This window comes from Leucoraja erinacea, chromosome 2 (genome assembly GCF_028641065.1).
Source record: "Leucoraja erinacea ecotype New England chromosome 2, Leri_hhj_1, whole genome shotgun sequence".
Taxonomy (NCBI): domain Eukaryota; kingdom Metazoa; phylum Chordata; class Chondrichthyes; order Rajiformes; family Rajidae; genus Leucoraja; species Leucoraja erinaceus.
In genome coordinates this window covers 42043260-42070674 of record NC_073378.1, presented here as the reverse complement: position 1 = coordinate 42070674, position 27415 = coordinate 42043260, and the positions used below count along the sequence as shown (strand labels likewise).

At 42.4% G+C, this 27415-nt stretch overlaps 1 protein-coding gene across 2 annotated transcripts in view; it reads left to right on the top strand.

The window, feature by feature from the left end:
- itga8 (integrin, alpha 8) overlaps nt 1-27415 on the top strand; it is a 238126-nt gene that overhangs the window by 150795 nt on the left and 59916 nt on the right. For both annotated transcript variants that reach the window (XM_055655720.1, XM_055655710.1), the window contains exons 23-25: nt 2522-2602; nt 15946-16051; nt 17534-17692. In XM_055655720.1, the coding sequence (XP_055511695.1) occupies nt 2522-2602; nt 15946-16051; nt 17534-17692 (346 nt within the window). The remainder of the gene's footprint in view (nt 1-2521; nt 2603-15945; nt 16052-17533; nt 17693-27415) is intronic.

Below are 27415 nucleotides of genomic sequence, written 5' to 3'. Positions count from 1 at the left end.
TTCATCGTGCCATGTAATGTTCACTCTCCAGTTTGTTAGCTGAAAAAAATCAATTCCACCATTGACTTCTCAAGGATTGTAATATTCTGTGGAACACCACTATTATTTCCTTCCCTATTCTTCCTGAATGCTTTGTTTCTGGGAATATTCTGCCCCTTTTTGAGCCACGTTTCTCTATTAGTCACCACATCAAGGTCCCATGTCTGAAGAACAGTACTATTAGGTGATCTTTCGGATCTGATCGGGGGGAGTTCCCACCGCCATGGGTACCATGTAATTCCGTGCTACCTGCTGGTCGGATAGTCGGTGATTAAACCATCTCCCCCACCTGGTTTGCCAGGTGAGGAGGGGGCTGTCGACACCCAGCAGGACCAAAAGCAAGACCTGTCAAAGGGCGGATGAGCTCCTAGCGAGCCAACGTCCATCCACACTTCAGTAGAAGTTGCGATCACTGTCATACATAGCATTGTAAGGCACCGTATCCATTGATGTTTACAACTATGACAATGATGATGACAATGTCGATTTGGGTCAGGACGGGTCCCAACTCAAAATGTCACCTATCTATGCTCTCCAGAGATGCTGCCTGACCCCCTGATTTACTCCAGCATGTTGTGTCCTTTTTTTGATTCGCTTAGGCCTATTTTCACTGGAGTTTAGAAAAATGAGAAGTGATTTTATTGGAGAAAATACAATTCTGAGGGGAACCAATGAGTGGATGTTGAGAGGATGTGTTCCCCAGAACACATCAGGGGGTGGGGGCCACCGTTGCACAAAGAAAGATCATCTGTTTCCAACAGAGAAGAGGAGGAATCCCTCCATAGGGCAGTGGATCTTTGGAATGCTCTATTCCAGACAACTGCAGAACAGAGTACTAGAATATTTTCTGGATGGAAAATTCTCAGCATTTGAACTGCAAGAAAGTCATGTGAATGGTGAAATAACAGGAACTTTGTGTTGAAGACGAAAATGGATCAGCCATAATCTTATTGAATGGTGGAGCAGACTTGAGGCTGTGATCGGTCATTTCTGCTGCTGTTTCTAATGTTTGTTCAGTAAATTTGTAAGATTAAGAAACATTTAGTCAGGGACATGGATAGGACAGGTTTGGAGGGATATGGGCCAAACGCAGGCAGGTAGGACTAGTGTAGATGGGACATGTTGGTCGGTGTGGGCAAGTTGGGCTAAACGGCCTGTTTCCATGCTGTATGACTCTATGACTCAATTAACTGATAAGAAGAATATAAAATTGTGAGAGACATAGATAGCGTAGACAGTCAGAATCATTTTCCCAGGATGGAGAAATAGTAGGGTGCATGGCTTTAAATTAAGAAGGATAAAGTTTAAAGGAGATGGGAAAGTTTTTACACAGATGGTGCCTGTAACCTGTTGGTGGGGGGTGGTGGTTGAGGTAGATATGTTAGTGGCATTTAAAATACTTTTATTAGGCACTTTTATTAAAATACTTTTATTAGGCACATAGATAAGCAGGGGATGGAAGGACATGTGTGTAGGTGGATAAGTAATATCTTGGCATCATATTTGGCTGAAGGGCCTGTTCTGTTCTGCATGGTAATGTTCTATGCTCCATGTTCTAAACTTAGTTGCTATGTTGGGCAGCTTCTGTGCATTAAAAAGAAAAGCAAAATTGATCTATTGTCAATGCATATGCTGATCAGATGCTAGGGGTCATGTAATCCTCTACATTAGCCTAGTATATGATTTTTAAATAAATGGTTTTATTTTTAATTAAACCACTTGAAAATGAAATTATGTAAAAATGTCTCTGATGAATGATTATTGAGCAAGCAAGGGCAAACGCCAAATCTGTTCCTTTTGCAGTTAACCCTCTTCCTCTGAATATATTATCATAAATAAAATAAGAATAGAAAAAGGATGGGTGGAGAGGTAAATCGATGCAAAAGCACCCAGATTTGAGTGGGGTCTCTAAGTTGTTCATCACTCACACTCGCGGTATTGCAATTTTCAAAGTAAATGCCCAAAAAATTAAAAAACAGGGTAGTAAAATGTAGAATAAAGGAACAACAGATGAAGATTTACTTGCCAGGCTTTTCCAGCCATCTCCCCATCGCCCTCCCCACTACAATCAGTCTGAAGAAAGGTCCCGACCCGAAATGTCACCTATCCATGTTCTCCAGAGAAGCTGCCTGACCCGTCGAGTTACTCCAGCCCTTTGCTTTTTATGATAAAGCCAGAGTGGCTTAATTGTTATGAAGTATTTTTATGAGTTCAATTGAAATCTGGATTTTGTATTCCTTCACCTCAATAAACACGAATGAATTGTTTTTGTTATTTTGGCTCTCAAATCAATCTTTAACAAATTCTTTGACAAGCTTACAAATTATTTCATTTATATGCTGTATTTGTGATGTTAAAAATCGAGCATGGTATAATTCATCTAACATATGTTTTTAATATAGTTTCTCGAATTTTGATTTCTGCATTGCAAAGATGACAAATTGAATTTTCTCCTAATGCTTTTATCTGCCTTGCTTTTCAGTTCAAATAAGGACAATCCAAACAGCAACCTCGTCCAACTGCAGATCAATGTCAGTGCTGTCTCTCAGGTTGACCTTCGAGGGTGAGTGTACCGACACTGTCCTTCATTACTTCGAAACCAGTTCTGTAAACTGCAACAGTATTGTTTATGGCTTTTGCTATTGCATTCACGGTTAGTCTGAATACTTTGATTAATAAAGAAAATGTGAACCTTGATGTAGGCAGTGTCAGAATAATTGGGGTGACATATTCCCACCCGAACACTCCCTCTTTTCTCATGTTAAAATTCACCATGTTTCAGAATCAGGACAATAATCCGACAATCCTGCTTTAAGTGTTGTGTGGGTTGCTGGCATGAACCTCTTCTGTCTGGTATCTGCTGCCTGGGACTTCCTGCTTTTCACCTCCTCCTCCACCTCTGCTTTCTATCACTTTGATGACCTGTTTCGTGAACTCCTTCAGCAGTCCAGCACCCTCCGCACACAGCACAATGAAAACTGCCGTAAATAAGGACAAACAGCTGAGTGAGTTAAACCAGACTTTCAGTAAAAGCAGTGAAATTTGGAGAGTTATGTAACAGGCAGCCAGCCTGGTATTAACAGTTTTTAAACACATCCCAAGGTTCATAGTAATTGGTATTGGGTACAAAAAAAAAAAATCTGCTCAATCATTTACAAAGGGCTGGCTTTTTTGAATCAGTCCTTTCATTGTCACCATGGCTCTGCAGCCAGCACTGTCTCCTGCAGGCCAAACGGTCATGGGTTCAAAAGCCTCAAACACAATCTATACTGGCAGTCAGTCTAGTGCATAATAGACTGCAGTATCGTTTGAGCGACACATTTTTTACAGATGAAGTCAATTCTCCCCCACTCTCTCAGTTGGATAGGAAACGTCCCATGGTCCTCTTTCAACAGAGCTTCCTGGTCCATATTTATCTCACAGCCAACACTGATGAAGCTAGGTTTACTATAATACCGAGGTACATGAAAAGTTTTTGTTTCCATGCTATCCAAGAAAAAGAACAAAATGAAAAATACCAAAGTACGGAATATAGCTTCTCAGCATTGTAGCATAATGGTTCCAGAGAAAAAAAATCCAATGTCTGCAATGAAGTAGATTAGATAATTGGGACTGTACTTTAGCTTACGGAAGGGCGGCTCAGAGGTTTGATAACAGAGGGGAAGAAGTTTTTCATAAGTCTGATAGTGCGCACTTTCAAGCTTCTTTACTTTACTTTGGAGAGACAGTGCGGAAATAGGCTCTTCGGCCCATCAAATCCGTGCAAACCAGTGATCATCCCTTACAGTAGCACTACTCCGCACACTGGGGACAACGTACAATTTTACCGGCCAATTTACCAATAGACCTGGACGTCTTTGTACTGTGGTAGGAAACCGGAGCACTCGGAGAAAATCCACACGGTCACAGGGAGAATGTACAAACTCCATACAGACAGCACCCTTAGTCAGAATCGAACCCAGGTCAATGGCAGCAACTCTACCACTGCTCAGCTGTGCCGCCCACTATTTCTGTACCGTTGTTTGTGAGAACATGGTGGAAAAAATCAGGAGTGACACTGTTGAACCCTTAGTTAAATTTGATAAGACTTGGGGAGAATTTATTGAACATTTTCATACAACATAAATTGCTCCCTCTTTAACCGTTATAAAAATTATATTACCTCTATAGGGTGGTAAACGGACTTGACGACAAACAGACTTAAATTGTTGAAATTCTCAGTTCCACCATTACAAATGGCGACACCATAGTAACCCCGCTTGTGACTCCAAAGAGCTTTTTTATATTACAATTATTTTACTTTTAATTGACAAAGCAAACAGAAAAAGTAGAAGAGATCAATGCATTGGAGATGGTAAGCCTGGATATCAGGTGTATGAAAGGGTGATATAAAGAACAGCTGAAGATAAGGATCAGGTAGACTGAAAATGGCTAAATCTAGAAAACAAATGGGAAGGAGTTTCTCATGTTGATGGCATGTGTATAGGTGTCTGAGGCAGGATCATTGTTATTTAAAAAGTAAATCATGTATGATTTTGCCTTGGTGTTTGGAAATTTGGTTATATTGACACGTGATCATAGAACATAAAACCGTACAGCACAGTACAGACCAATCAACAATGTCTTTAATCAATATCTTGGCAAGTTAAAGTAATCTCCGCCTGCACATAATCCATATTCTTCCATTACCTGCATATCCAAAAGCTTGTTAAATGTCACTGTTGCATTTGCCTCCACCACCATCCCTGGCCGAGTGTTCCTGATACCCACCACTCTCTTTGTAAAAAAACTTAGATTTGCACATCTCCTTTAAACTTTGCCCCTCTCACCTTAAAACTATGCTATCTAGTGTTTGACATTTCCACCCTGGGAAAAAGGTTCTGACTGTCTACCCTATTTATGCCTCTCATAATTTTATATACTTCTTTCATATTTTCCCTCAGCATCCAGCGCTCCAGAGAAAACAATACAAGTTTGTCCAACCTCTCCTTATAGTTAAATACCCTCTAAAACAGGCAGCATTTTGGTAAACCCCGCCTGCACCCTCTCCAAAGCCTCCACACCCTTTCTATGATGGGGCAACCAGAACTGCACACTATGAACTATTAGGTACTGGTAATTTGGAAGACAACAACAAAATTCAGTAACGCAGAAACTGATCTAACAAATGGGTTGATAAAAAGGTGAATGAAATCCACCGTAGTGAATGGTAAGGTTGATGTTTTCGGTAGCCGTAATAAAGACACATTATTTGGACAGGGGAAAAAAAGTAAAAGGACATGAGGAACCATGGTCTGGAAATTTGCAAATAAATGATGAAGGAAAAATAACAGAGATCACCTAGAGAAGCCAGCAGTAAATTTTGAATTTTTTGCTCAATTCCACACTTGATGCTGGTTTGAATATGGTGATGAAGTGGCCCACTTTATTTTAAATGGACACAATGTGCCACCATTGAAGCTTTCACTGTGTGTAAGCAACAGTATATTCTTCTAACATGTATAATTTTCAATTATGCAACTCATTCTTAGGATGAAGGGAATTAAACCTCCCAATTTTATGAATGTGTTCATATTTTTGAGCTATTTTATTGCCTTCACTTTTATCTTAATGGTATTTTTTAATGAAACTTTTTAAATGGCTGTTCAAATTTTCCCGTGCGTGTCTATTTTCAGTCTTCCAGGATACAGTATGTGCTGATTTGGCTGCAACAATGAAGGAATAGGGCTATTAAGTGAAGGTGCAGTGCAATGATTGATAGTGCTGTGGTAGTGTGCCATTAATTTTCAATTTTCTTTTCCTTTATCTGATTGCAGCAATGCAAAATCACATTCATGGTTATTGCTCTCCAAGTTGTTTCAAACTAAATCATATAGAAATATCTGGCTTCCACCCAGTCTGTCCAATCTGAATGTTTTGCTGCACCTTTTTAATTAATTCAATCTGCAGCCGATTCACTTAGTAAAAGGAATCCAACGGTGTGTCTGTAGCATAGAATACAGAACAGTATGGCAGGGGAAACATAGAAACATAGAAAATAGGTGCAGGAGTAGGCCATTCGGCCCTTCGAGCCTGCACTGCAATTCAATATGATCATGGCTGATCATCCAACTCAGTATCCTGTACCTGCCTTCTCTCCATACCCCCTGGTCCCTTTAGCCACAAGGGCCACATCTAACTCCCTCTTAAATATAGCCAATGAACTGGCCTCAACTACCTTCTGCAGGAGAGAATTCCAGAGATTCACCACACTCTGTGTGAAAAAAGTTTTCCTCATCTCGGTCCTAAAAGATTTCCCCCTTATCCTTAAACTGTGACCCCTTGTTCTGGACTTCCCCAACATCGGGAACAATCTTCCTGCATCTAGCCTGTCCAACCGCTTAAGAATTTTGTAAGTTTTTATAAGATCCCCCTCAATCTTCTAAATTCTAGCGAGTACAAACCGAGTCTATCCAGTCTTTCTTCATATGAAAGTCCTGCCATCCCAGGAATCAGTCTGGTGAACCTTCTCTGTACCTCTATGGCAAGAATGTCTTTCCTCAGATCAGGAGACCAAAACTGTACGCAATACTCCAGGTGTGGTCTCACCAAGACCCTGTACAACTGCAGTAGAACATCCCTGCTCCTATACTCAAATCCTTTTGCTATGAATGCTAACATACCATTCGCCTTCTTCACTGCCTGCTGCACCTGCATGCCTACTTTTAATGACTGGTGTACCATGACACCCAGGTCTCGTTGCATCTCCCCCTTTCCTAATCGGCCACCATTCAGATAATAATCTACTTTCCTGTTTTTGCCACCAAAGTGGATAACCTCACATTTATCCACATTATACTGCATCTGCCATGCATTTGCCCACTCACCCAGCCTATCCAAGTGACCTTGCAGCCTCCCAGCATCCTCCTCATAGCTAACACTGCCCCCCAACTTCGTGTCATCCGCAAACTTGGAGATATTGCCTTCAATTCCCTCATCCAGATAATTAATATATATTGTAAATAGCTGGGGCCCCAGTACTGAGCCTTGGGGTACCCCACTAATCACTGCCTGCCATTGTGAAAAGGACCCGTTTACTCCTACTCTTTGCTTCCTGTCTGCCAGCCAGTTCTCTATCCACATCAATACTGAACCCCCAATACCGGGTGCTTTAAGTTTGTATACTAATCTCTTATGTGGGACCTTGTCGAAAGCCTTCTGAAAATCCAGATATAACACATCCACTGGTTCTCCCTTATCCACTCTACTAGTTACACCCTCGAAAAATTCTATGAGAATCGTCAGACATGATTTACCTTTCGTAAATCCATGCTGACTTTGTCCAATGATTTCACCACTTTCCAAATGTGCTACTATCCCATCTTTAATAACTGACTCTAGAAGTTTCCCCACTACCGACGTTAGGCTAACTGGTCTGTAATTCCCCGTTTTCTCTCTCCCTCCCTTTTTAAAAAGTGGTGTTACATTAGCTGCCCTCCAATCCTCAGGAACTACTCCAGAATCTAAAGAGTTTTGAAAAATGATCACTAATTCATCCACTATTTCTGGGGCTACTTCCTTAAGCACTCTGGGATGCAGCCTATCTGACCCTGGGGATTTATCAGCCTTTAATCCATTCAATGTACCTAACACCACCACCTTGAACGAACACCTTGACCCACGATGTCCTTGCTGAACACGATGCAAAGTTAAATTATTCTCTGTTTGCATGTGATCCATATCCCTCCGATTTGTGCATATTCAAATGCCGAGAAAAAAGCCTCTTAAACGCCACTGCAGTATCTGTTTCGATCACCGCACCTGACAGCGCATTTCTGGCACTCACCACTCTCAGTGTAGAAAAACATGACATATCTCCTTCATCACATATCTCCTTCAGACTTTCCCTCTCTGACCTTAAAGCTACGTATTCTATTGTTTGACATTTCCACCCTGGGAAAAATTGATTGTCTACCATATCTATGCCTCTCATAATTTTATAAACTTTTATTTGGTCACCCTCTAATCCTCTGACAATCTAGAGCAAGGGTTCCCAACGTGGGGTAAATGTACCCCCAGGGGATAAATTTTGCCTACCCTGAGGGTAAATTTATTGATTCTGGATTGCCACATATTTTCTCTCATTAACTGACTGTGTTTGGTTCTGGTATACCGGTATCTGTTCATCATTTGTTGTTCATAAATAAGTGAAATAACATTGTTATGTGCTATTAAAGTTGCCAGGGGTAAACGGGATGAAAAAGGTTGGGAAGCCCTGCTCTATCCGAGTTTGTCCAACCTCTCCCTACAGCTAAGAACTTCCAATCCAGACAACAACCTGTAAAATATTTTCAGCAGCCTTTCTGAAGCCACCACGTCTCTCCTGTTAAGAGACAACATAATGCTTCAAACACAGCCTGACCAAGGTGTTATAGAGCTGCAATATGACTTCCTGACTCTGATACACAATGCCTCTGCCAATGAAGGCAGGCATACCACATGCTTTCTTTACTACTCTTATCTACTTGTGTTGCCACTTTCAGGGAACTCTGGTTTTGAATACCAAGATACTTCTATACATCACTGCTGTTAAGGGTCTTGCCATTAACTGTATACTTTCTCCTTACATTCGACCTCACACAATGCAACACCTCACAGTTGCTTGGATTAAACCACTTCTGCCATTTTTTAACCCACATCTGTAACTCATCTATAACCTGCGGTACGCTTTGAAACATTTTTCACTGTCTACAGCTCCATCATTTTTTTGTTTTGTCTGCCAACTTCTCACTGCGGAACATACTTCCGGCCAGAATAACCGACACCACTATCCTACTGTGGGATATGTATACATCCTTATCTACTACGGTTAAGCCAGTTCTGAATCCAAACTACCAAGTCACCATAGACCCAATGCATCTTTAATCTCATGGATCAAACTACCTTGATGGGCCAACATCATTGGGACTTCTCTTCCTTCCATCATGGACATGGGGTACAAGCGCTGTCTGATTAGAGCTAAGGGCATTACCAGAGCCCCCACACACCCACAATTTGGACTGTTCATACTGCTTAACTCTGGGAGGAGGTACCACAGCATGAAGAGCGGGACAACCAGGTTCTGCAACAGCTTCATCCCCCAGGCCATAAGATTACTGAACAATCAAAAAAACCGAGGCTAGAACTTTTTAAATATCGACACTTTTTAAAAACTTTTTATATATTTTTTTTTTTACAGAACCATGCACATGAGGCATTTTTATGGACGCACCTAGAACTTTTAACAATTACCTGATTTTGGAGAGTAAAATGCAACAAAATTTCGTTCAAGGTGCACTGTGTCTAGGTGTATATCTGAATGACAATAAAGTTCTAATTAATTAATTAATTAATTCATTCATTCATCATCTCCTTCTTGATTTCAAACTGCTCTAGCATATTGGAATGTCCTGTACTGATCTCACTATCCTCCTTGGTGAATACAAATGCCAAGTACTCATTTAGTACCTTGCCTCCATTCTCTAACTCCAAACTTAAATTCCCTCCTTTATCCTTGAGTGGCCCTGTCTTCACCCTTGTTAATGCACTGTTTTTAATGTATGCATTAAAAGCCTCAGGCTTTTCTTTAATCTGACTCGCCAATGACATTTCATGTGTAGGAAGGAACTGCAGACACTGAAAATAGACACAAAATGCTGAAGTAACTTAGCAGGACAGGCAGCTTCTCTGGAATAGAAGGAATGGGTGACATTTTGGGTCGAGACCCTTCTTCAGACATTTCATTGGTGCTTCTGGTCCTTCTAATTCCCTGCTTGAGGCACTTCCTGCTTGCTTTATATTCCTCAAAGGTCCTGCCTGATTTCATGTTCCCAAACATTACATATGTTTTCTTTTTTTCATCCAAATTTACAACCTCTCTGGTCACCCAAGGTTCCCTTATCCCTTCTCCTTACTAGCACATGTCAGTCCAGAGCTCCAATGAATTATTCCTGTTTGTCATATGTGGATGTACTCAATAACATGTCTGAAAACCTTTTAAAAGACAAGTTATAAAGTGAATAAAAATAACAATAGAGGATTTTTTTTTAATCTATTGTTCTTCCTCGCATTTTTATTATTCACCTTTATCCAGTTATATTTGGATTATTGAAGAGGTACAAAGTTCATAGGTGAGTATGGGGAAAGTATTTTACACAGAGAGTCGTGGGTGCCTGGAATGTGCTGCCAAGGCAGACACAATAGTGGTGTTTATGTGGCTTTAATAAAGGCTCTTGGCTTTGCAGGGATTGGAGGGATATAGTTCACATACAGGTAGAGGAGATTAGTTTAACATGGCATCATATTTAGTATGGACATTGTGGGCTGAAGTAGATGCAAATCACTGGACTAATTCAGCAGGTAGACAAAAAAGCTGGAGGAACCCAGCGGGTGAGGCCGCATCTATGGAGAGAAGGAATAGGTGATGTTTCGGGTTGAGACCCTTCAACAGATCAGGCAGCATCTCTGGAAAAAATTGATTGGTGACATTTTGAGTCGGGACCAGAGCTGGATTTAGATGAAGAGAGTCCCTAAGCTATTTCACTTGTGAGGCCCCCCCCCCCCCCCCCTCAATCCCCCACCCCCATGACTAGAGGACCATGACTACAGGGTCAGCGGGCAAAGAGTAGGAGGTCCCAGTGGGCGGATGGTCAGTGGGGCGGTGAGGTTCGACAGGTCCGGTGAGGCAGCAAGGTGAGTAGACCCCCCCCTAGATCTCGAGGCCCTAAGCTTAAGCTTGTCTAGCTTATACGTAAATCCGGCCCTGGCCGGGACCCTTCATCAGACACAATGGGCTTGTGGGCTTGTGGGCTGAAGGGCCTGTGTCTGTGCTGCACATTTCTATTTTCAATGGATTAGAGTTCTCAATGTTTTCCATGCTTCCTGACATTGCCAACTAAACAATAGAGTCTACACATTCCTGTGATAGACCTGTTCTGCAGTCTTTGCAATTGGTTGCTTTTGCAGCTTCTCCTCGTAGTTTCATAATTTTCTTCTTCCATTTTGAATCTGTGGAATTGTTTTCACGAGTCTTGAAGGAATTTGGGATGCAACGGATAACTGCAAATTCTTGCTTTTCTTTGAAGTTGCATTTCCAAGTTTTCTTTTTGATCTCGATTCGGCAAGCTATTCTTCCTGTAAATGCTGCTTGGGTTTATTTGATCAAATTACAATACATTTAAAAATATTTGTAATGGCATTCTCAACAAACTTCTAGACATGTTGTGAAGCAAAGACTCCCTTTCTGGCACACAAATATATTTTGCTTGTGACTGCGTAAAAATCCAGTGCAATTCTGTGCTGATTCTAATCATCAGGATAAAGTTTGTAAACCAGCTTCATTTATTTCCGGTCATGTCCCTTTATTCTGGAGTTTTTGATATTATCTTATCAGTAATTGTTTTTAGTAGCAGCATGCTGGGAGATAGGAATGTTAATTAAAATAGGTTTTTTTTTCCAAAATGAATATGATAATTGATAAAGGATCCAATGAGATCATTTGATCCTTCCGTGAGCTTAAAGCATATATAACTTTCAACAGTTAGCCAATCACAAATCAGAATAAAATTAATAACAGAAAATGCTGGAAACAATCAGTAGGTCAGGTAGCATCTGTGGAGAAACTAAGTTAATATTTCAGGTCAGAGACCTTTCATCAGAACAGGAAAAGTGAGAACGTATGTTCAGGAAAAGTGGGAAAGTATGTTGCATTTGAGTTGCAGAGAAGTTGGGGAAGGGATAGTGAGGACATGTGAACATATTTCTGGCATTTAGGTAGAAAGTAGCAATCAACAGATTGGGGAGGTAGGAGAGGCCATTCTCTGGCAGGAAGAGATATCTAATGGCTTCTTGACTTATTCTTCCTCTAATTCTTAAGAATGAGAAATAAACAGGAGAGTGAACTGCTTACCATATCAGCAAAGTGCTGGGGTAACTCAGCGGTGGGTGAGACAGCATCTATGGAGAGAAAGAATTGCCGACATTTTGGGTCGAGACACTTCTTAGATGCTGCCTCACCCGCTGAATTACTCCAGCATTTTGTGCCTACCTTCGATTTTACCAACATCTGCAGATCTTTCTTAACCATATCAGCAAAGTTAGGTTAACAGTTCAGTTCAAAAAGGATCAAGTGAATAGGAGGTGAGTCCCTTTGACGGCACAGTGGTGCAGATGGTAGAGCTGCCTCACAGCGCCAGAAAACCTCATTCAACCCTGATCTCGAGTGCTGTCTGCACATTCTCCTGTGACTGCATGGGTTTCCTCTTGATGCTCCAGTTCTTCCTCCATTCCAAAGACGTGCGAGTTTGGCCTCTGGAGTTTGCCCCTAGTCTGCAGAGTGAATGGATGTACGTGGGATAACATAGAACTAATGTGAATGGGTGGACTCAGTGGGCCGAAAGGCCTTTTTCCAGCCTGTATCTTTCTACCAATCAATTCAATCATTTAAAATGAGCATGGAGAGGTTGTAAAGGAATATCAGTGCAAACTTTCAGAATGCTTCTGTAATTAAGTATAGTGGAGGAAGAGGTGGAAATAGAAGAGGCAGCTAAATGCATGGTCTCAGATTTCAGGATAATGACTGAGGTTTAAAGCTTGTTGCACACTATTGGAAGCGAGTGTGAAGAAAGGGTCGATGAGGTACAAATTAGCGGTATTCAGTGCTCTCCAGAAATGCTCTCAAGAAATTGAATGAAATGGTCTCATTCAGAGTTTAGTTTGGAAATACAGCATGGAAACAGGCATTTCGGCCCACCGAGTCCACACTGGCCATCGATCACCCACTTTTGTATGTGCTCCCTACAAACCAGGGATAATTTACAGTGACCAATTAACCTACAAACCCACACCTCTTTGCGATGTGGGAAGAAACAGGAGCACCTGGGGGAAACCCACATGGTCACAGGGAGAGCTTTACCAGCTTTACCAGACACACCACTGTGCTGCTCCTGACATTCGATTGAATATCCATCCACCAAATTATTGTCACAATCTGTATCTGGTGTATGTAATGCCCACTGGATGTATTTCACTAAATCACTGACGTTATTTCGACGGCATTTTTCTTCCCATGACATTTGTGACTGCCAATAACAGCGAGTGTAGTGTTGTGGGGCCAATAACAGCGAGTGTAGTGTTGTGGGGCTGTCATCACCTCAGAATTTATCTCCAATTCATGTCCCCTGCTGACTTGGACACATAGTCACTTGATTGTTTCTGGGTTTAGTTTAGTTTAGTGACACAGCATGGAAACAGGCCCTTCAGCCCATTGAGTCCACGCCGACACACATTCCCTCTTCACTAGCACTATCCTGCTACACACCAGAGACAATTTACAATTCTTACCGAAGTCAATTAACCTGCAAACCTGTACATCTTCGGAATGTGGGAGGAAACCAGAGCATCAGGAGAAAATCTATGTGGTCACGAAGAGAACGAAGAAACTCCGTACAGATAGTACCCGTTAGTCAGGATTGAACCTGGGTTTCTGGAGCTTGAAAGCAGCAACTCCACCACTGCACCACCATGGCACCCAGTGGTTGTTTTCTTGAAATTGAATTGAATTGAAATATCTGGCACAGAAACAGTCCCCAGCCCACTAAGTCCACACTGACCATTGATCATGTTCACACTAGTGTGTTATCCCACCTACTCATCCACTCCCCACATATTAGCTGCAATTTACAGTGGCCAACTAACCTACAAACCTGCATATCATTAGGATGTGGGAGTAAAACAGAGCACCTGGAGGAAACCCACGCGGTCAGGAGGGGAACATGCAAACTCCAGACAGACAGTACTCAATGTCAGGATCGAGTCTGGTCTCTGTGGCGAAGTGAGGCATAAGAAAGCAAGCCTGCAACTCTCTACCTGTGTGAGCGGCATCATGGTAAAAGCTGCAGTTATCAATCTGTGGTCTTAATGTACCTTCCTAGAGAGGGAAATGGCCACTAAACCACATGCTATGTCATTTTCTTTCAGAAGCATATTTAGTTTCAATAGCATGGTAAGGACATCTTTTCAGAATATGAAACATATTTGAATCTATGTCTTTTTTCCAGTATTTTTTCTGATCAGCGGCTAACCTAATGGCTGTGATCAGAGAAAAAGGAAGGGTGATGCTTCAGGTCGGGACACCTCCTCTGACTGGAGAGGTGTCCCAATCTGAGACATCACCCATCCTTTCACTCCAAAGATGCTGTAAAACTGAGTCACTCTAGCACTTTGTGTCTATCTTCACCAGCATCTGCAGTAACTTTCTACATTAATACCTGTGATGCTGGATGGTTTCTTCTTTATTTGAGATGAAATAATGAAACTGAAAAAATAAATATTTTATGAAAAAAGTATCGAAGGCTTCAATAGCAGAAACCTCTGTTTTAAGCATTGCATCTATTAGGAGCAGAGGACGTCTCCAGAGATGATCTTGCTTTGGTGCTTTAATATCTTCTTCCCCACTATTCTGTGTATGTTCTCAACTGTGCGTTTTCACAGTCACATAAGCCCTCTGAGTGCCTCTTGAATGAGGCTGTTTTATTTTGTCTGGAAGTTTATTTAAAGTATTGATCATTGGTTTACTTTATGAACTTCCTCTTAGTGATTATCCCATTTTTTTTGTCTCACTGGTTCTAATGTGTTTCTTTTTCAAATTGAAGATGTCCACTCTCACCCATCCCTGTCATCTGTTTTTCTGATTAAGGTGAAACAGCAGCATCCCCCCCCCCCCCCCCCCCCCCCCCCCCCCCCCCCCCCCCACCCCTTGTGGACTTTGTACCCTTCTTTACGTTTTGCTTTACTTTTGTCTCCAGCAAATCTGCTGACCAAAACATTAGGCACACTGCAATCTGATATTCTTTGGCTCTCTGCAAACTAACCCAGTAAGGGCAATACAAGGAAACATTTGCTATTCCCTGTATCTATTTTATTTGCAAAGTGGCATTTACTCAGTGGAAGGATGAAAATTCTTACATATTTTTCCCATCAGCTTAGAAATCATTTTATGACACAAAGAAATTACCACTCCAGAATGCAAAAGCAACAAATTCCAAAAAAAGATGAACATTATAATATCACGTCTTAGATTCACAGAGCAACTGTTGGCTTTAAATGAATGAAAGTATTTTCCATTACCTGGAATTGTAGTGAAACATAAATGTGAGGAAAGAGGTAAAGATTAGGAAATTGCAAAGAAAAACAAACTTTGCTTCACGACATGACTGCAGACTGGGGTGATTGGGGATACTTCATATCACTTAAACAGGAAGGACATACCACAGGGATTACACCCACACATACAACCAGAATGTGAAATAGCTGGTGTTTCAAAATGATCAAAAGTGCACTACAAAGAAAAATATTATTCACAACGGTATAGAAGTTCTCTTCAAACTATCCAGTAACACTGTGAGCGATTATAAAAAAAAAAAGAAAAAAGAATGGTCTAAATATAGTTACGGCTATTATTTGAGAAGGAAAGAACACATTATTACTTTTGAGAAATTGTTTACTTTGCAGTTTGAAAATGGGAACAGGGATGGAAGGGAAATCTGTTTGTCTCTGTGTGGTTAGTCTGATTTTAATTACTTGAATTGCCTTGTAGAGAAATGGAAAAGCATTCCTTTAACAGACTTTTACCTTGTATCATTTGAGTCTGGATGAATGAAAACATGCTTTATTTTTAATTTAACATTACGTGTGATGTTGACTTAACTGGTTTTTGTTGAAGCATCTATGAGTCTGGATTTGCATTTTAAATTTTTTTTTTAATTTGGAGCAACTGTCTCGCCTTATTTTCCTGTTTATTACATGCTTTATATTTTTCTCATGCTGCTTTAATGAGAACATTGTCTGCAGCTTGACCACAAAGACTAAGCAATTGTGTTCTTGTGATAGGGTGTCCCATCCTGAGCAAATCTTCTTGCCCATCTCTGACTGGAAGGTTAAAGAAAGACCCAAGAAAGAGGAGCACATTGGACCACTAGTTCAGCATGTTTTTGAAGTGAGTTCTCTTTCTAATAAAAGAAAAACGTCCTTACGATTAATTTGATGGATGCCTGAAGAGTAATTATGAAGTCATGAAATAGAATATCTGCTGAGAAAAGACTGGTTCATTCAAATTTAAATTAATATATGATGCCATGAACATATGTATGACACATGTTAAATAATTCATTCCAGATTCTATATCATGATGGTTATTTTAAAAGTAAAATGGTGCTTTTGAAAGAAACTTCAATACCCCCTTTAAACTTCACAGTTACAAAATGATTTCATGGGCTTCATTTTTAAAAACATTTTAGTTTACCCTCCTCATTCATAGTTGAAACAATGTTGCTCTTCTTTTAATTATGACACAGACATGAAAGAGATATTTCCTGATGATTTAAAAGGGCTAACTTAGCTTGACAAGCGATGTATATCAGAAAATTATTCTCCCGCAGGCTCAAATTTGCCATTGTCATGTGTTGTGATGTTTTTCACCATTTTACCAGAGTAAAGAATTTAAGGGATAAAACTGATCATTCAAGGAATAGGTTCTGATCCATGAAGTGTCTGAATGCGAGTCTATTTGTTCAACAAAAAAAACAGTGAGAAAATAAGTGAATAAAACGCTAATGGACTTACTTTTGATGCTTATTCCCCATAGCCCGCTAATATTAAACAACCACTGCTAATTAATAAGCTCTGCACATCTGAGGCACATTATGTAGTGAAGTCTTTGGTTTCTTATTCTAGTAATAGGATGATAAAATGAAAAACACAAAGTGCTGGAGAGACTCAGCAGGTCGGGCAGCATCTGTGCAGTTTCGGGTCAGGTACCTACTTCAGACAAGTGCCCAACCCAAAATAATGTCTGTGCATTCCCTCCATAGTTGCTGTCTGATCTGCTGAGTTCATCCAGCACCTTGTGTTTTGCTCAAGATTCCAGAAGCTGCAGTTTCAGATAAAAAAGGAATATAGCCAAGCATTTAGTTATTTTACACAGAATGCCATGGACACATTCTTTGTCCAAGCTCACGAGTTTAAAGAATTTGAGTTATTTTGCTGAAGGCAATAAAATCACCCATTGAAATAAAAAGTGGTGAGGTGAGGAACAATTCAGCATTGTCCAAGAAGTTTAAAACAATTAATGAAAATACTATATAGATTTATTGATGTTGTTATACTGTTAATTTTTGAATTAAGGATCAACGAATACTACCAATTGATATCACTTAATGAATTTAAATATACCTGCATGGTCTGTGAGAAAGTCGATTTCGTATTACTCTGTACTACTCTAAGTGTCCTTTACATTTATAGCACCATTTTACTTTTTTTTTTAAACTCATCTACACTTTCAAAAGCTTCTTGGGTGATATTTTCCTCAGCATTGTATTATGAGAAGCAGTCACGTTGGCCTTCCGTTATGTATACTATTGATATCCTGCTTTGAGTTATTAACAGGAAAGCATGCAATTATTCTCCAACATTTGTTCAGCTGCACAACATTGGGCCGAGTGCAATCAACACTGCGATCATGGAAGTGGGCTGGCCGACACATTACCGGGGCGAGTATCTACTGTACATCTTACAGATGCAAACAGTTGGACCTTTACACTGCCACATGAATGCCACAGTTAATCCACTGCAGCTAGAGGTATGAATCACTTTACCATTTTCTATAAATGATTTATATATAGTAATTGATTCAATTGGAGTAAAACCTGGGAAGGTATTAAGCACCCACTGTCTTCCCAAGTGTTCAGGTCAAATGAATTTTGAAAAATGAACATTTATGTGATTTAACTATTCCAAGCCATGATGGTTGTGGCTGATTGATGTGATTTTTTTTTTTTTGAAAGAGCACACTTGCTATGTGAAGTTAAGGAAAAATGATTTTGCATCTGTAACGGCAGGTGCGCGGAAGTGTAGGTAAAGCAGGATTGGGAAGGGTTTCTTATGCTCCGTTGTACAGTCAATGGATTCATATTTGAAACAAATTTAACAGCACATAATTCAAGTTAAATTGATTGGACTGTTCAGAACAGCACGGATTTTGCATACTTATCATATAACCCGATATTGGTTCAGTTTCAAACTTGGGTGATGATAAAAACACTCGAGGCAACAGATGGCTTTCTGTCCAACTTAAATACTGATACTGTTATTGTTAGTTACACGGATACTGTTTAATTTGATGGTCATAATCATAACTTGATGTTTTGGCAAAATTCTTTGTTCTTCAATGTTAAAGTTAATGATTGATGTGGACAATATGTATATAGATTCCAATTCCAGAAAGATTTTGTTGAAGGAAGGATTGGGAAATTTTGCTGCTCACAGGCACTTGGACGCATTGCACCGATAGCTAGTGAGCAGGTGTAGAAGGTAATGAGGAAAGCTAATGGTATGTTGGCCTTTATCGTTGGAGAATCTGAGTGCAAGAGTAAGGATGTGTTTCTACAGTTATTTCAGACTTTGGTGAGTCTATATCTGGAACATTGTGGGATATACAGTTTTGGTTGGCATAAAAAAGATATACTCTTTGCAGAAAATATACCATATCATTATTCCTGGGATTGGGGAAATCTATCATATAATGAAAGATTGCACAGGCTAAGCGGCCCTCTTTTCTCTCAGAGGTCAGAAGAATGAGAGGTCATCTCACTGAAAATTACAGCATCCCAGAAGATTCAATATGGTAGATACAGTGAGGATGTTTTCCCTGGTAGGGAGTTTGGAAGTACAGGTCGCAGTTTCAAACTGAGGGATCGGCCATTTTAGATGGAAATAAGGAGAACATTCTTCATTCAAGGCATAGGGAACCTTTGTAGTTCTCCCCCTTTTCTGTAGGACTGTGATGGCTCAATCATTGATCAAGTTGAAAACAGAATTCATTCTGGCTATTAAGAAACATTTAGACAGGTACATGGATATGACAAGTTTAGAGGGATATGGGCCAAATGCAGGCAGGTGGGACTAGTGTAGATGGGACATGTTGGCCAGTGTGGGCAAGTTTCCAAACTGTAGGACTCTATGATTCTATGACTAAATGAAAGAATATGGAGATGGGTCAAGAAAATATATTGAGCCAGGATATCAGCTGCATTGTGACTGGGAGTGTAAAAGGTGAAAGGAGCTAGCAAGCAATAGGTGATAAGCAAAATAAAAGGAATGGGTGTATACGGTCCTGCTCCTCCTCTCTGAAGAAGAGTCCTGATCCAAAACGTCACCCATCCTTTTTATCCAGACCTGACCTGCTGAGTTACTCCAGCACTTTGTGTCTATCTTTGGTGTAAACCAGCATCTACAGTTCCTTGTTTCAGCTGCTCTCCTGTTGAATGGCGGAGTAGATTTGAGCACCAGGATGGTATACTCCTGCTCCTTTTTCTTATCGCATCCCCTACTGCTTGTTTACCTCTAACACTCTCAGTCATAATGCAGGGTCTTCACCCGAAATATCAACCATCCCTCTGCCTCCACAGATGCTACCTGACCCACAAAGTTCCTTGAGTAGTTTATCATTTGCTCCAGATTCCAACATCTGCATCCTCTCTTGTCTCCTTTATCTTATGTTCTTCGTTAATAATGTGCAAATATATTATGAGATGAAAACATAAATATTCGAAAGAAATTAAAATAAAATGTGAAGTGGAAATAAGATATGTGGATGCATATCAGTTAGTTACGTGAGTAACACAGTAGATTTTTTAATCTTTATCATTTGCGTAGTAATTATCTTTGGGAAGAATATTGAGAGGGGAATGGGATTGCAGCTCAGTGTCCACCTAGTATCGTGTCTCTGTCTTTCCCCGATAAAGTTTATCATTACAGTGATAAAGACAAAAAATGAGCTCCAGGTTGACCTGGTACATATATACAGGGAATATAGGTTTAGCTTTTCATTAACCAGCAAGTAATATGATCATAGAACATAGAACACTACAGCACAGGGACAGGCCCTTCAGCCCACAAGGTCTGTGCTGAATATAATGCCAAGACCATCTCTTATTTGCCTTGCAATGATCCACATCCCTCTTCTATTCGTTGCATATCCATGTTCCAATCCACAAGCCCCTTAAATTACACTATCATATCTACCCCCATCACCACTCCTGCAGCAAGTTCCAGGCACTCACCAAGTCCTGTAAAACAAATTGTCCCACGCATCTCCTTTAAACTTTGCCCCTATCACTTTAAAGCTATGCTCCCCTAATATTTGATATTTTCATCCTGGGAAAAAGGTTGTCACTGTCTACCCTATCATGCCTCTCACAATTTTATATCCTTCTCTCAGGTCTTCCCTCAGCCTTTACCATTGCAGGGAAAACAATCTGAGACTGTCCAAACTCTCCCTGTAGCAAATATCCTTTAATCCAGGCATCATTCTGATAAACATCTTCTGCACCCTTCTAAATTCCTCTCATCCTTTCTGTAATGGGGTGATCAGAACTGCAGGCAATAATCCAAATGCAGCCTAAACAAAATCATATAATGAGAAACATCTTCCATTGTGAATAAAGTATGTAGCAAAGGTATGATCGTGTTTGGTTTAAAATCTGATGATAGCATGAGAATTATCTAAAAATGAAATGAAGCAGGCGCCATTTCAAATAGTTTCAAATCATCTATCTATCTATCTACTATTATATTATTATATTTGTTTGTTTGTGTGTATGTATATGTGTGTGTGGGTGTGTCAACTGGGCACAATCTGGTTAATTCCTATTTTCTTCCAAAGGCTAGGCCACAGCCTTCCCATATTCACACATTCTACTCACATTTTTCCTGTCAAGGCCATAAACATCTTCCCGTCGCATTCCCACTTATATTTCCAAACTTTTTAATCGTCGAAAGTTTTAAAATCAGGCAAAAAACTTTGAAAACAAAGCATTTTGAAAACAAACCCCCGAATCACGATGGACTCGCAAGGCAGCACGGGACACTCCGGGAGGGAGGGCCAATCCAGCGCTCGTGCAGCGGCTGCCGGCACCCGACTTCTGGTGGCGAGGGTGGAGCCACGGGCCCTGGCTGGAGCCGAGCCTGGTGCTCGAGCTAGAGTGAGAGCCGAGAACGGGGCTTGGGATGGGGCCATGACTGGGGCCGATGAAGAAGCTGCCACTGGAACCAAGGACGAGCCTGAGTTCGTGGTCAGGGATGGTGAAGTTGGCACCTGCACTGGAGCCCAGGCGGCAGTCGAGCTGATCGCTGGAAGCTGCTGCTGGAACCAAGGACGAGCCTGGGTCTACAGCCCGGGCCGGGTTGTGTACGAGAACCAGGCAGAGTTCCAGGCCCTGGCACTGCTCTACGACCTGCTTGGGTCCTGGGGCAGGGAATGGGAGTGAGGAGAGGAGGGAGATGGGGTAGGGTCTCTACCCCCTCCGTATCTGCCCCTCTCACTCTCTCTACTTCCCTCCCCCTCCCTCTCATCCCCTACCTCTCCCTCTACTCCCCCTACCCCTCCCCTCTCTACCCCCCCTCTCTACCCTCCCTCTCTACCCCCCCCTCCTCTCTCTACCCCCCCTCCCTCTCTACCCCCCCAACGGGTCCCTGGTCTCTATTATACCCCCTGTGGCTGTGGCTGTGGCCTCTCTACCGCGTGTGTGTGTGTGGGACAGGTGTGTGTGTGTGGGTGTGTGTGTGTGCGTGTGGGTGTTGGTGTATATGTGTGCGTGGGTGCGTGCGTGGAGGGATGCGTGTGTGTGTGTGTGTGTGCATGTGTGTGTGTGTGTGTGTGCGTGTGTGTGTGTGTGTGTGTAAACGTATTGTGTCGTGTGTGTGTGTGTGTGTGTTCCCAAACGTATTCCCGTATTTCCATATTCCCAAAGTTATTTATAAAGGTTATTGATAATTGAAATTTTAAACACATCCCAGATTCAACCGTTTTGCCAAAAAAAAAGAATGATGTCATAAGCTGGAATTTTCTGAAAAATTACCGCCCCCCCCCCACCCCCCACACCTTTTTGCCTGGCCCAGTCACAGTCCTCGGGTCCTTGGCTCCTCGAGTCTATGCCCGCCCAAGCCTGCCTGCGGTCTCGCTCGGGTCTGGGCCTGGGCAGGAGGTGCTGGAGCTGGAGTGAGGGCCGAGCCTGGGGCCGAGAAAGAAGCCGTGGGTGGAACCAAGCCCCTGGCGCTGCTCTAAGACTTGGGTAGATGCAGCAGCAGCAGGGAATGGGAGTGAGGGGAGGGGGATGAGGGAAATGAGGAGGAGGGAAATGGCGTGGGGTCTCTACCCCCCTCCCTCTCTGCACCTCTCCCTCAATATCCCATCCCCCCCCCCCCTCCCTCTCCCTCTCTACCCCCTCCCCTCCCTAACCCCTCTCCCACCACCCCTCCCTCCCCTCTCTACCCTCCCTCTCCCTCTCTACCCCCCTCCCTCTCTTCCCCCTGACCCCTTCCTCTCTGGGAGTGGTAAGTATTGGGACCTATGGGCGAGTGGTGGGGTATTGCGTGCGGGGACCAGCCCTCCCCTGTGACGCTGCGCCCCCCCACCCAAAGGGTCCCACTTGGTCTAGTTCCCAATAACAGTGTGGAAATCCATTTTGATTATTTATTCAGCAAAATACTTTATTTTCTACATATTGTATAATAACCAATGATCTCTTAAATTATTTCAAGGTTTTAATTATTGTAAATCAATTGGGTGTTCTGGGAGAAGTTATTCTTAACTAATCTGAGCCTGTAATTTCATAACCTTATGACCAGGATTCATGGAAACACCAACCTGGATGCAAATGTCCCAATAATGGTTTAACATTTTACAAACAATTCTGTTTGTTGCTCATGGGTAAAAATCATACAGTTCTGAATCTTCTCAATTTTCTGTCATTACTCCAACGCAGCTTTGTTGGGAGTATGATAGAATATTGCTTAATGAGCTTCGCTCAACATTTATGAAGGTATAAATAAAGTGCCTTTTTTAAACAAGCATATCTAGTTGTTTGTGCCTACATTTATGAAGATATTACTGTCAAGTCAAGAGTGTTTAAAAACACCAGGACCGAAACAATGTAATTCCTATATGCTGCAGCTTTAAAGGCACAATAAACACAATAACACAATAATAAGTATACAATTAATCAATTATCAGTGATTAATTTGGAGCCTCGGAGGCTCGGCAGCGGGCCAGTGGATGACATCGTCGGGAGCTCGCAGGTCACAGGTTGGTGACCTGTTTTCCGGAGCTCCCACAACAACAGCTTCGTCCGCTGGACTGGAGGACGGCAGCTTCGACCGCCCCGGGCCGCGGAGTTTAAACTGGCCCGTTCGCGGAGCTTGGACTCAGCCACGGGACTGACTACTTACCGTCACCCGGCGGATCATAACATCAGAAGCTTGGATCACCTCAGCGCAGAGGGAGAGCAAAGAGGGAAGAGACAAGGACTTTGGGACTTTGTGTGTGTGTTTTTGTTATTTATTCTATGTTATGTCGGCAGGCTAAACCATTTTGTTGCACTGAAAAGTGCAATAACAATAACATTGAATCTAATCTAAATCTAATATTAACCAGACTAACATTTTATACCTGTTTAAGAGGGGAATGTCCACAGGGGACACCCACCTGTCTCCACGTATTGCCCTTCCTGGTGTTCACCCATAATCGTTCTATACCTGTATCACGAATAACTTGCTCGCATAGTAGCTATGACATTTTCAATATCCTGGATGCTCCATAGCGAGTCTAACCACAGTTCCAGCTGCTCCCTGCAGTCAGGAGACGCACCCCTCAGATGATGTCACTCAACACATTAGAAATGTCCTCGATCTCTCATGTACTACAGGAGGAGCGTTTACTGTGCTAGCATTGTATACATATCCTTCCACCAGGAAAAAGAAGAAAGAAACCTTACCAGATGACTACTCATGCTCCTTGCCATAGCCTATACTCACCAAAGTCCAATGCTTGCCAAAGGCAATGGACAGCAAAACCTGCACGCACCAAAACTCATGCTCACCAGTCAACATTCACCAAAACACGTGGTCTTCAAAACTCACACTCGCAAAAGCTCGTGATCACCAAAACCCGTGCTCACCAATACACGCTCACCGATACTCCCACACCAATACTCGCGATCGCCAAAATCTGCAATCACCAAAACTCTCGCTCACCAAAACCCTCGCTGACGAAAGCCTGACACTCACCAAAGCCCCAACACTGTCGCACTGACCTCTGTAGTCATGAAGATACCCTAAAGGCTTGTGCTGGCCAAACTGAAAAATATCACAATCCCCCTGCTGGATCCTATACAGTTTGCATATCGGGCCAATAGATCTGTGGATGATGCAGTCAACCTGGGCCTGCACTTCATCCTACAGCACCTAGACCGCCAGGATGCGAGGATCTTGTTTGTTGATTTTAGCTCTGCATTCAACACCATTGTGCCAGAGCTACTACACTCCAAACTTTCTGAGTTGACTGTGCCTGAACCCCTCTGTCGGTGGATCACCAGCTTCCTGACAGCCAGGAAGCAGCATGTGAGGCTGGGAAAGCACATCTCAGACCCGCAAACACTCAGCATAGGAACACTGCGAGGCTGCGTACTCTCCCCTCTCCTCTACTCTCTTTACACCAACGACTGCACCTCCACAGATACCTCTGTCAAGCTTTTCAAATTTGCGGATGACACAACCCTGATTGGACTGATCCAGGATGGGGAGGAATCTGCCTACAGACAGGGAGTGTCACAGCTGGCGTTCTGGTGCTATCGCAACAACCTGGAGCTCAATGCTCTTAAGACAGTGGAATTGATTGTAGACTTTAGGAGAGCTCCCCCTCCCCTCACCCCACTCACCATCACCAACACCACAGTCACATCTGTAGAGTATTTTAAGTTCCTGGGAACCATCATCTCCAAGGACCTTAAGTGGGGAGCTACCATCGACTCCACAGTCAAAAAGGCACAACAGAGGAGGTACTTCCTACGGCAGCTGAGGGAGCACAATCTGCCACAGGCAATGATGGTCCAATTCTACACGGCCATCGTAGAGTCTGTTCTCACCTTCTCCATCATGGTCTGGTTTGGCTCAGCCACCAAGCATGACACCTGGAGGCTGCAGCTAATCGTCCGATCAGCAGAGAAGGTTATTGGCTGCAACCTTCCCTCCATTGATGAACTGTACACTGCAAGGGCCAGGAAGCGAGCAGGCAAGATCATCTCTGACCCCTCTCATCCTGGCCAAAAACTCTTTGAATCACTTCCCTCTGGAAGGCGACTCCAGACTGTCAAAGCTGCCACAGCCAGACATAAAACAGTTTTTATCCATTGCTCTACTCAATAGCCAAAAATCTGTAACCTCCCTTTGATCTGGTATTTTGTTGGTTCACATGCTTGATCAATGGTGCTTTATCATTAATGTTTTATTATTATTAATGTTTAGTGTTTTCTGAGTCATTCGTAGCTGTCACTGTATGTCATGTTGTTACTTGTGGGCGGAGCACCAAGGCAAATTCCTTGTATGTGAATACTTGGCCAATAAACGTACTTACTTACTAACTTACTTACTTACTTACTTCAACCTCAACAGTAGCACTGGATCTCACGGCTCCTCACAAATTGGTCACACCAACTCTACCTGGTACGGCTTTGCTGCTGCCTCTTGGACTTACTTTGGAGACTTATGGAGTCCAATCATTCAATATAATCAAGGCAGTGGTGGACAGATATTGAACTACAAGAGATATGGAGGGGAGCATGGCAAAATGGTGTTGAGTTCAACATTCACCATGATCTCACTGAATGGCAACTTAGTCGTGCTCCAGTTTCTTGTTTTCATGTAATCTGTCTCTGTGCCTTTCCCCCAGAGATCATTTGGAGATTGGCAGAGTGCAAGGATTGTGGTCAGCTGACAACACACCAGTTGACATTATTTGGATGACATTTCCATCATCTCATCAGTGCAGGAGGCATTATTTCCCAAAGGCATTTAAAGGCTCATTTAAAAGTAAAATCAATGCAAGAGTACTTGCAGTGCCTGAGGGATATCATGTGGTTGGAGTGGAAGGACTTGAATACAAGCTAGTTCATTATGAGTTGAAAGCAGCCCTTGAGGGTTGAAGGAATGTTTCTGCTCCTCCTGACTCGTCAGCTATCAGATGGTGGCCACTTGGTAGACTGCAAGTGATTGGCAAACATTAACATAGCTGAGAGCCTAGCTGAGAAAAGCAAGAGAAAAAAAACTAAACTGCAGATGATGGAAGCTGAAACAAAAACAAATCTCATGCAGTTGTCGAATGATATGTTGGATGCAGTGGCTGGCGGGGTGAATGATGAGTTCTGGGGGAACTCTATCCTTGTTCCATGTTGGGGGGGGGGGGGGGGGGGGGGAGAGAGAGAGAAGGAGAGGAAGATCAAACTCCGTCTGCAGCTCCTTGGTTCACTCATCTCGTCCCACCCAAACCACCCCCTTACCACAGGAGATGTAACACCTGTCCCTATGCCTCCTCCCTCACCTCCATCCAGGGACTGCAGAAACAGCACCTCATATTCCACTTGGGTAGCTTGCAACACAACGGCATGAGCATTGAATACTCCAATTTTAGGATAACGACCTATACTACTCCCCTTTCTCCCACCCCCTTCCACCTACATTAGTTTCATAATTTGCAACTCTTCAATCCTTTCGTTCCACTACTCTCTTTTCATTTCTGGCCTCTGTCCAACCATCTGCCTTTGTCCAACCCCTCACAAGTATCCATCTATTAATTGCCTGGCTTTGTTCTGCCTCTACTCCCTTCCAGTTTTCTCCCTCCTACCACACCCGGGTTCGATCCTGACTACGGGTGTTGTCTGTACAGGGTTTGTACGTTCTCAATGTGACTGCATATTTCCTCTCCGGGAGCTCCGGTTTCCTCCTACATTTGAAAAATGTACAGGTTTGGAGGTTAAATGGCTTCAATAAAAATTGTAAATTGTCCCTAGTGTGTAAGGTAGTGTGTATGGGGATTGCTGGTTGGCACGGACTCGGTGGGCCGAAGGGCCAGTTACCGCGCTGCTTCTCTAAACTAAACTAAACTAAACACAAACATATATGGAAAGGTCCTGGGTATGATTAGAGAGGTGTTTTCAAGTGAGTTTTTAATAGGAACTGAAACTAGCTGGGGAAATGCTAGCAACTTAATCCAAAATTCCCTTAATGGCAGGAAATTCAGGGCCCGTGCAGAAGTGCAGGGGATACAACCTTTCTGGCTCAGTTTTGTTGGCATCGGCTGGCCTGCGTTGTCAAGTTTGACTTAGCATCCAGTGGTGGGGTTTGACCTTTCTAACCCAGTAGCTACACTGGAGACCTTGTCTGCAGAGACTCTGCTAGGCTAGACTTGGCAAAGCAAAACTAATGCATTCACATGACTGGAGAGGAACACCTCTGAGAAGAAGGTTTAAGT